Source organism: Stegodyphus dumicola, chromosome 2 (genome assembly GCF_044657685.1).
Source record: "Stegodyphus dumicola isolate Sdum_Otavi_A_Nest chromosome 2, ASM4465768v1".
Classification (NCBI taxonomy): domain Eukaryota; kingdom Metazoa; phylum Arthropoda; class Arachnida; order Araneae; family Eresidae; genus Stegodyphus; species Stegodyphus dumicola.
This window is the reverse complement of record NC_140769.1, coordinates 227,221,981-227,231,814: the sequence shown is the minus strand read 5'-3', so window position 1 is coordinate 227,231,814 and position 9,834 is coordinate 227,221,981. Positions and strand designations below refer to the sequence as shown.

At 31.0% G+C, this 9,834-nt stretch overlaps 1 protein-coding gene across 1 annotated transcript; it reads right to left on the bottom strand.

Annotated features, from left to right (window-relative positions):
* Positions 1 to 381: 381 nt before the first annotated feature.
* Positions 382 to 6,766, bottom strand: LOC118180686 (mitochondrial ribosome-associated GTPase 2). Its single transcript, XM_035349753.2, has one exon. It carries the CDS (start codon positions 6,623 to 6,625, stop codon positions 5,498 to 5,500), a length of 1,128 nt encoding a protein of 375 aa, XP_035205644.1. The 5' UTR covers positions 6,626 to 6,766; the 3' UTR covers positions 382 to 5,497.
* Between the last annotated feature and the right edge of the window lie 3,068 nt (positions 6,767 to 9,834).

The following is a 9,834-nucleotide window of genomic DNA, read 5'->3' as shown; positions in this document are numbered from 1 at the left end:
CCCTTTCCTCCAACATGTTTGTCTGTCAACTGTACTAATTAATTTTTAATGTTGTAATGTGATTAAATGTTTTTGTTATCTAAAAATTGGCTCTTATGGCATGTTATGAATTCACCCTTAAAAGATCTCACAAATTCCAGTACTCATAGTTTGTTGTTGCACACAGCCGCAACCGCGTGCAACACCAGAAAGAAATATTCACATATTTTCTTCAATGCATTATATTTTGCAAATGATTCAGCTAACTAATTTTTCTACTACATATTAGTACCAGTAAATTTTACATCGATGCTTTTTTATACTTAGAATAAATAAGTCATCTCAATTAAATGCAATGTTCACATTTTAGGCACGTCAGAAAATGAGAACTAGCCAGTGTAATAAGTTAGATGATGTTTGAGCTTTTAATGCAACATGCTACATCACAATATAAGAATGAAATATGAATTAATAAGTAACAAAAAAAATGCTTGAGGCTATCAATATATAACAAATGAAAGTTTAATCATGAACTCTACATCTCATACAACTTAATAAGATGTGATATTAAATATAAAAGACGAAGAAGAATAAAATGGTTTCTGAAATCATACAATTCATAACTTATTATTGGACAAAGAGCTACTTCCTTTCATTTTAAAATTTACATGTGAAATACATACAAGGCCAGTGCAGCCACAGCAGGTGGGAATTTTTTTAGAATTTAGGCAGGCATCAAGCAGCAGAATTCAGAAACCATAGAGATTATATTCAGTGGCAAAAATAGCTAGTGCTGGTCCTGAATATATAACAATTCCTTTCACTTTCCAGCATCAACTTCGAATTTTCAATCACACATTTCTATAGGTTAAACTTTTAAAATTATTTTTCACCAAAACAGAAAACTACGACTGTTTTACTCATGATAAGTAAAATATGACACTAATATTCATGCCTTTAGCAGGAAATAATTTCTATGGTTAACAAAAACATATGCATATTTTTTATTAACTTCAGTATATATGGACTATATTTTTCAATATAGTGCTAATTCAGATTTTACTTGTCATTAAAAAATTTTCAGCAGTAATAATACTTTAAAAAACAAAAGACATGACATAAAAATATACTTAAGTAACCTAAGGAAAAAATTACATCGATTATTTTCAAAATATTTGCAAGCTATGCTGCCAGACAAAAACAGAACCCCAAGTTTTTATAATTACTAAAGCTCTTGTAAAAATATAACTAATCCAGAACATTTAATGCATTGCCACAACAGAATTTCAATTCTAATGAAAGTATGTTTTATTTTCTATACTAAATGTAACAGGAAAACATGAAATTATACAGATGCTTACCTTGTTCATAATTTAGGCAATATTTAATCTTCTAGGAAATAATAATAATAAATATCGGTAAGACTTTACCTTTTTAACACTAAAAAATTATACTGTAGAGCTAACAGAAATGTACAAAATATTTTACTTTTACAGTGGCTCACATTTTATTTCTGACACACATATTTTTTAAAATCATTTGCACAGATCTTGTACTAAATACTAAAACACAGACTTCAAAATTTTTTTACTAATATATTATTTTTTCTTTATTTTAAGCCTAGCTTCTTGTAACTTAATTACCAGCAAAATATTCCCTGGAATAAAATAATGTAATCAAAAAGTGTTAACCAGTAACTCATGTTATAATTTGGACACTCCAAATTTTGTGAGATATTTTGGTAGGCAATGATTTTTGTTGTAATTTTTTTATTTTAAAACAAAAATATATTACAAGAATTATTGCATACATTTGGAAATTACTACATGTTTAGCAAAATACATTAATATTTCCATATCTGAAATGAACATGGCAAGACACTACAAATTAAGGAATAATTTATTAGAAAAATCAATAAAACATTTTTTTAAAGATGGTAAAAGTATTCAAAATATCTAAACAATCTTTGATGTGGAGCACTCGACTATATCCGATGTTATAAAATGATGCATATTGCATGGAACTGATGAAAATGCCCTGAAGTCAGAACAACATTCCAAGCTAATACCAAGGTAATGCAAATTTATTTTAAGGAAAATTAGTCAAGTGCCAAAAGTTAGTACCGTAAAGGGCTGAGCAGCTTTAGAAGAATGGTTTGCAATAAAAGTTAACTATGAAGCTTTCAGGAGAGTCATTTAGGGCATATGGATAGAGTGGGCGATCAGCAAGTAAATTCTTTGTTAACAAGAAAACAAGGAAAATACTCCTGGTGTTCGTAAAATCTATAGTAAGCAAAATTTTATCGTACTGGAACAATGTTTATATTTACAGAAAAGCCAAGATTTAATATATTTGGGGCTGATCTTTGGAATATGGTAACTGGTAGTTTGGCGACATTTTGGAGGCGATAAAGGTTACTACCTAGGACTTTGGTAATAATGCGAGAAGTACTCAGTTCCGATTACGCATTACTTTGTGTGAGGGAAATGAGAGATTATGGGATATGTCATGTGACATTAATGGACGAATTAGTTCTTTAATCGGAAAAGGGGGTAAATTTGGAAAAATATCTGTGGTACTATATTATTTTGTATTAAGCTTCATTGTGTGTTGTGTGAAATAGTGTCGATTAATTTTCGGATTGCATGGCGCTATGTAAAGTGAATTCTAAATTTTTAATGCGTTCATATGATAATAATAATAAGTTGAGATTGTGTGAAAGGAAGGATATTACAGATAAGTTTGAATGGCGGTGCAAGAAATCTGGTGAAAATGGACATTTTGTGAAACGGAGTGTAAGGAAGGGTACGTGGTTTGCTGAAAGTAGTTTGAGTATGGGTGAAATTTTATTAATTTCCTATTACTTGGTGAATAGACTGCCACTTGACTACTGGATTTCGGATTTAGAAATTAGCAGTAGTACTGCAGCCGATTGGAACTCTTTCTGTAGGGAAGCGTGCATGCCACGTAATGAAGATTCTGAAGAAGATTAGGTATTCTGAAGAAGATTAGATTAGTATTTTTAATCATTTGAGGATATTATTTTTATGCATTGTTCTAATTGTAAGGAGTAAATAAATTAATATGGTATTATTGGAAAATTGTTATTAGCAATGATTTAGTTTAAAGTAATTAGGATTGTAATAAAATTTTTATTAATTTAATGTGCTTATTTATATTTTAAGTAGTGTTTTTTAATTTAATTATATTTTAATTTAATGATCGTGATTTTGTGAGTTATATGTTTGTAGTATTTTGGAATACGTTTGAGTAGTATACGTTGAGTATTTTCATGCATTTTTGTGAAATTTTTCTAATTGATGACAAAAAAGCAGTGTACGTGGATATAGTGAAGAGTGTGCGCAATGCCATTTTTGTGCAATTCTGGGATGTTTTTTTTAAGTAAAAATAAGTCGACGTGTACATGGTTTAGTGATATTTTAATTAAATGATAGTTATTTTGTGAATTTTATGTTTGTAGCAATTTGGTATACGTTTCTGTTGAAGTAAACATGCATGGAAATAATTTAAATATTTGACACTAAGTATTTGTAACTATTTTTAATGTTTGTGGGATAAATTCGTTGGTGACGTTTATAATATAATAGATAATTGAGAGGTAAATGCTTTTGGATATTTTATTTATTTTATACGTGGAAATGTTCATCCTTGGAAAGGGTATATACTTTTTCGCGATCAGGTAATTTCATATGTGTGCTTTTTACCAAGTTTAAAGATTCAGAAAATTTTCGTGCAAATGTATGAGAAAATAGCAGTGTAGATGGATAAAGTTAAGAGTGTGTGCAATGCCATTTTTGTGCAATTCTGAGATGTTTTTTTAAGTAAAAATAAGTCGACGTGTAAATGGTTTATGTGTATGTGCTATTCTGAAAAACGCGCAAGGAGTTTGCGATTGTGCACTTTTCCCCAATTTTTCAGTTAATATTTGTCATGATTAAGCAGTTTTGTTACCTAAAATTTCTAGCATAAGTGTAATTCGGCTAGTAGATTGTTGGAAGAAGTGTTGAGTAAATAAAAAGAAAAGAAACATGTCTTTACTTCGTTAAGACAGAATGGCGGCGAAAAAAAAAAAATAGAGGGTTGCTGTAGCAGCGTTGGTTGCCGAAAAATCGCCAAGTTACCATAATCCAAAGATTAACCATATTTGGGTGTGACACGTGAAATTATTTGTGGCAAAATCAAATTAAAAATTGAATTCCAAAAATCTATTGCCTAACATTGTGCACAGGGATACACGTATAATGGTTTTCCGTTGTCTATGGAATAAGAAATTTAGTGTTTATCAAAAATAGATTCAAGTTCTACCAAGATACCAATTCTAAACATACAATCTTATATTCTCTTGTGATTATTATAAAAATGTCCTAAAATTATCAAAACTCATAAATTTTCTCTGAACTTAAATCCTATCAACCACAGAATGAATAAATTTAAGAAAATATGAAATTTCTTCAAATGTTCTATTAAAAGCAATTCTTACATAGGAATGGTATTATGGTATATTCTTACAACAACAAAAAAACAAAAAACAAAAAATGCTGAATCCATGCTAAAGTGCATGAAAAGTATTATTTTAGCTAAAGGATATCCAACAAAATATTGAATTACCCACTATTTTCACATTTTTATTAAATATAAACTGCTTGTTTAAAGTGTGAAAATACTTATAGGAGTTCAACAAGCAGATTTTAAAATAGATGATAAATCATATATGTGAAAAAAAATAAAGATATTTTTCTAATACTTAGTAGCTGATATTTGTAAATAAAACTGAAAACATAAGTGCCCAAGAAAAGCATGAGCCACTGTACATAAATTATTGTTATTCAATATTCTTCATTCCTCAAGTAAAATTTACATAAAAGGGAGATATGCAAACTCATATTCAGAAGATTTAATATACAGAACACCATATCCTTGATTTATATATATATATATATATATATATATATAATGTATATGAAACTCCTTCCTTATTACTTGAGGCCTAAATCAACCTCACTTGGTAACTATATGCAAATTTCAGATCCTTCTGAGATAATAATTTCTAATTTCAGCAATAAACATCATTTTAATCTCCTGATTTCAAACACTATCATCTAGCATTTAATAAAGTTTAAAAAAAGAGCACTTTGTTCAATAATGGAAATTTTTTATTTAAGTTTAGGATCTGTCATCATCTACTTAGGGATGCCTCAGAACTTTCAATGCAACTACACTAGCATCACAGTAAATATCTAGACTTGCATAGTTTGAAAATCAAAATAATTATTGCAATTTTTGTTATTGATACAATATTTGCCTTTTAATGTATTTTCTTAAAATTTATAACATATTTTATCCCCAAAATAATTTCAAAACAAAATAGATTCTTTCTAAAAGCTTAAATCTTATAATTCGAACTCATAAGATATCATAAAAGTAAATACGTCATTATTACAAAATGTATATCTCATGTATTTCAAATTTTGTTTCCGAATGTATTTTAGTATTATCCTTACCAAATTAACTGCTTCGGTCCTTCATCATACAACTTTCGAATATACTTTAAAAGTTCTAACATATTTGTTCCATATTTTGCAGATACTGGAAAGACCAAAATATTTACATTATTCTGCAGAATTTGTAGTTTTGCATTTACATCACTTCCTAAGTCACATTTATTAGCCACAATAGCATGAGGTTTATTGGACAGTCCTGGCTGATATTGTTCTAATTCATATTTAAGATGTTCCAATTGATCCATAGGTGAATTCTGCGATAGATCGATGACATATAAAATACCAGAACATCTCTCTATATGCTTCAAAAAAGATATTCCTAAACCTCTATTTTCATGAGCTCCTGGTATTAATCCTGGAAGATCTGCAACTGCTAGTTGCACATAGTCATCATAATGTATAATTCCAATATGAGGATTTAAAGTAGTAAAAGGATAGGCCGCAACTTTTGGGCGAGCACGTGATATTGCTCGTAAAAGAGTTGATTTTCCAGCATTAGGAAAACCTACTAATCCTATATGAGCCATTATTTTCAATTCAATATCAAGAGTGCGAACTTCTCCATTTGCCCCTTTTTCTGCCATATCTGGATGCCTATTCTGATTTGTGAGAAAGAAGTGATTGCCATGACCACCAGCTCCTCCCCGAGCTGCAATAAATTTAGCCTCATGTTCGACCAAATCAGAAAGCAATACATCGTTTTCTTTTATTAAGGTACCGATTGGTAGTTTTATTATAGCATGTTCTCCATTTGCACCATGCATATGTTTACCCATCCCATGCATTCCTTTACCAGCTCTAATAACTGATGGCACGTCTTCGAGCGTTTTAGTATTCCTACAAGCTTCAAAAATTACATGACCTCCATTACCACCGTCACCACCTGATGGACCGCCAAAAGGATTTTTGTAAAGTCGCAAAAAAGCAATACAACCATCTCCACCTTTACCACCCCTCACTGTAACACGCCGGAAATCGACGAACTTCTGTGTCTTGAAATTATCTGAAGTCGGCTTTGTTTTTCGTAGAGGATTTGGAGCAACATGGGTGCAAAAGTAAGCATTATTTTGAATTACATACAGTTTCAAAATACTAGCAATAGTTTTTACTTTTCTCAGCTGCATTACAAATATGAGGGTGATAGTTCGCTGAGCAACAATTTAAAAGAGTAAAAATTTTAATATTTTCACAAAAAGCATAGTAAATTACCATGCAATCCACTAGAACATTAACACAAACATTGTTCGGTGCATTTTGAAATAAAGTCCTTCTGCTATAAGGAGGAAATAAATGTTAAATATCGAAAATAGGAAATTCAAAGAGATTTTGGGCCAAAAGTAAAAGCAATATGTCGCTTTAAGACTTGAACAATTTTTTTCAGCAAAATTCAAGCTGAAATTTACTTTGATTTTAGAAAAAAGATCAATCATTAAGAAACACTCCTTAAGTAGATTACTTTTCTTCAGTAAGCAAAAATATTCTGCCAAATACTTCGTATACTATGACTCAAAATAGGAAGGGAAAAAAATTTATCTCTCTTACTGGCTGGTTTTCCATCCATCACTAATAACATTAACGCATACATCTTCTAATCGTATTATTGCATAAATCCCTTCCAGTTTGAGACTTCTACTTTAATTTAATTACTAGTCATTTTAAGTAGCAAAGTGATCGCAAATTACTTACAGTCGGTCACAAAAGTATCAGAAAATGACAAGATGGCGTTTTTTTCTCACATGTTATTCCATAATAGGTTTTCTTTTCCTCCCCCCATCTTGAAAAACTGAAAATCTACACAATCTCTCTTTGAATTTGGAAGCCATTTTTGGGAAGAGCGGAACACCTCATCTTGGAGAACAGAAATGAACACTCTACACCACCTCTCTTTGAATTCGGAAGCCATTTTTGGGAAAAGCGAACCACCTCATCTTCGAGAACAGAAATGAACATCCTACACAATCTCTCTCTGAAATGGGAAGCTATTTTGGCACAACCTATTCTTGCGAAACTGAAATCTGCAACCCCCTCTCTTTGAATTCGGAAGGCATTTTGCGAAAAGTGGACCATCTAATCTTGGAGAACTGAAATGAACGCTCTCCACGATCTCTCTTTGAAATGGGTAGCTATTTTGGGACCACTTAACCTTGAAGAACTGAAATGAATGCTCTACACCCTCTCTCTGAATTGGGTAGCCATTTTGGGAAAAGTGGCACACCTAATCTTGGAAAACTGAAGTGAACTCTCTACACTCTCTCTCTTTGAATTGGGTAACCATTTTGGAAAAAGCGGACCACCAAATGTTGGAAAACTGAAGTGAACTCTCTTTGAATTCGGAAGCCACTAAGATTGGTATATATATAATATTGTTTTTATTGTTATCATTACAATCATACAATTTGTTGAAAAAAATTATGACATTTCCGATAACAGTTCGATTTCATTCTAGGTTACCTTATCTAAACAATCTTATTATTTTCTTCAAGATCTACTAAACTTTGTAAATCCATAAAATCGTCCCATACAGCGTATTTCCAAACCCTACCCCACTTTTCGAATTTTTGACGTCATGGACGCATGTTCCTAAAACGTACTCGCTGTACCTCCTGCTGTGAGAGCTGCTTCGCTGCTATTGGTTAGAAGAATTTAGACGTAACATAGAGCTTTCGACGTCATTTGTTTTGTCACGTGGTAAAGCTTCTCGTACTCCAGCCATACTTGTTCGGATTAGAGAGGTTATGTTTTAATCCTTTAAAAAAATCAGTTAAGTCAGAGGTGATTTTATGTACAACTGAATTAATTCATATGTTAATATATATTTTCACTTTATGCAATACACACTTGAGAAATACCGGATCATTACAAAGGAAGGAAAATGGGTTATTTGCTTGAGAGAGTTATATACATATAGCATTTTGCTAATGGAATGTTGGAAAAACAATATTTAACATAGTTTATTAATCTTTTATCGTGATACAACCACATTTTTAAGAACAAGATTACAAAGTTTACAATTATACACCTAAATTTATCTCAGTTTTCACTCCGAGATGGAATCCCAGGAAAAATATTGTTAATGATGGACTAGATCAAAGTAGTCATATAGAGAAAGCACACGTGGGATCTTTGCCTTTACTGAATAACATTTGCCAGTCAATTTATACCAAAATATATATGCCTACTGTCCATTAAATTAAATATAATCTTTGAATCGCTCTTAATATTCAAACAAACAACCTCTCAAACAAAAACAAAGTAACTTGTCAGTTAATTTTATCAGTAACTTTTAGTATGCATTAGGTAGTAAGGAATATACTTTTTAGACACATAAACATTGCTTGGATTATCCTAAATTTTCATTTATATTTTAAAATACACAGTGTCATTTCCATTATCTATTTCTACTTCATTACCTTTTTTTTTTTTTTTTTTTGAAGATGGGGATGATCTAGTGTGACAAATTGCATTTTGAATGTATTTTAAATTTACCATTAATATTTTAAACTACATTTTGCACCAATATTTATGTTTGCTCTCCCATTAAGGGAAACAAATATAATAATATAAGTTATTAAATTAAAATTCCTGTGTTTAATTCCATCTTTAACAACAGCCATAAAATATATGGAATTTACATTCTTACCACAGATGTGGTAAGTCATGAACTCATTGGCAACTTTGAAGAGCATTTGCAAACTTGTTGGTGAGTTAGGAGAGGGATGTTTGTTTGCATATCTTTAAATTTATTTCAACAATGCATCCACCACCACCTATTGTTTTACATTTTTCTTCTTCAATACAAGACACGCACAATTCTAGGCTTTTTTTCACCGTTGTTTTCCCTATAAATCTTTTTAATAAAAAAAGAAAATTGCAAAATTTTGACACCAGAATCCTAAAATGAGAAAGGAAAGAGAGGCATGTGATGCCTTTTATGTTGTATGCATGCAGAAAGCAACATTGCCAAAGATTTTACCAGAGACAACAGAAACTGCGGTATGTGGTCCACCCGAATGCTAAAGTACTGAAATTCCCATAGGAGGGATCATAATCTGCAACCACACTGGTGAAAATATCTGGAGAAGTGCTGTATGGGAGAATGCTAAGTGTATACTTGGGTTGCGATATAAATGATTTTTAGTGACATGTGTAGCCACATAAATTTTTCTTCGCATCATGGTTTAGACCATCAATACTTTTTCACAGCATTCTGGTGAGGTTCAGAAAATTAAAAAGTACCAAAATTCATCATTTTAGAATTATTTTGAGTAAGTTATACACTTTGTGAACTGTGATGAACAAAAATTAATAAGCTGTGCTTCCCTCAAACCAATTT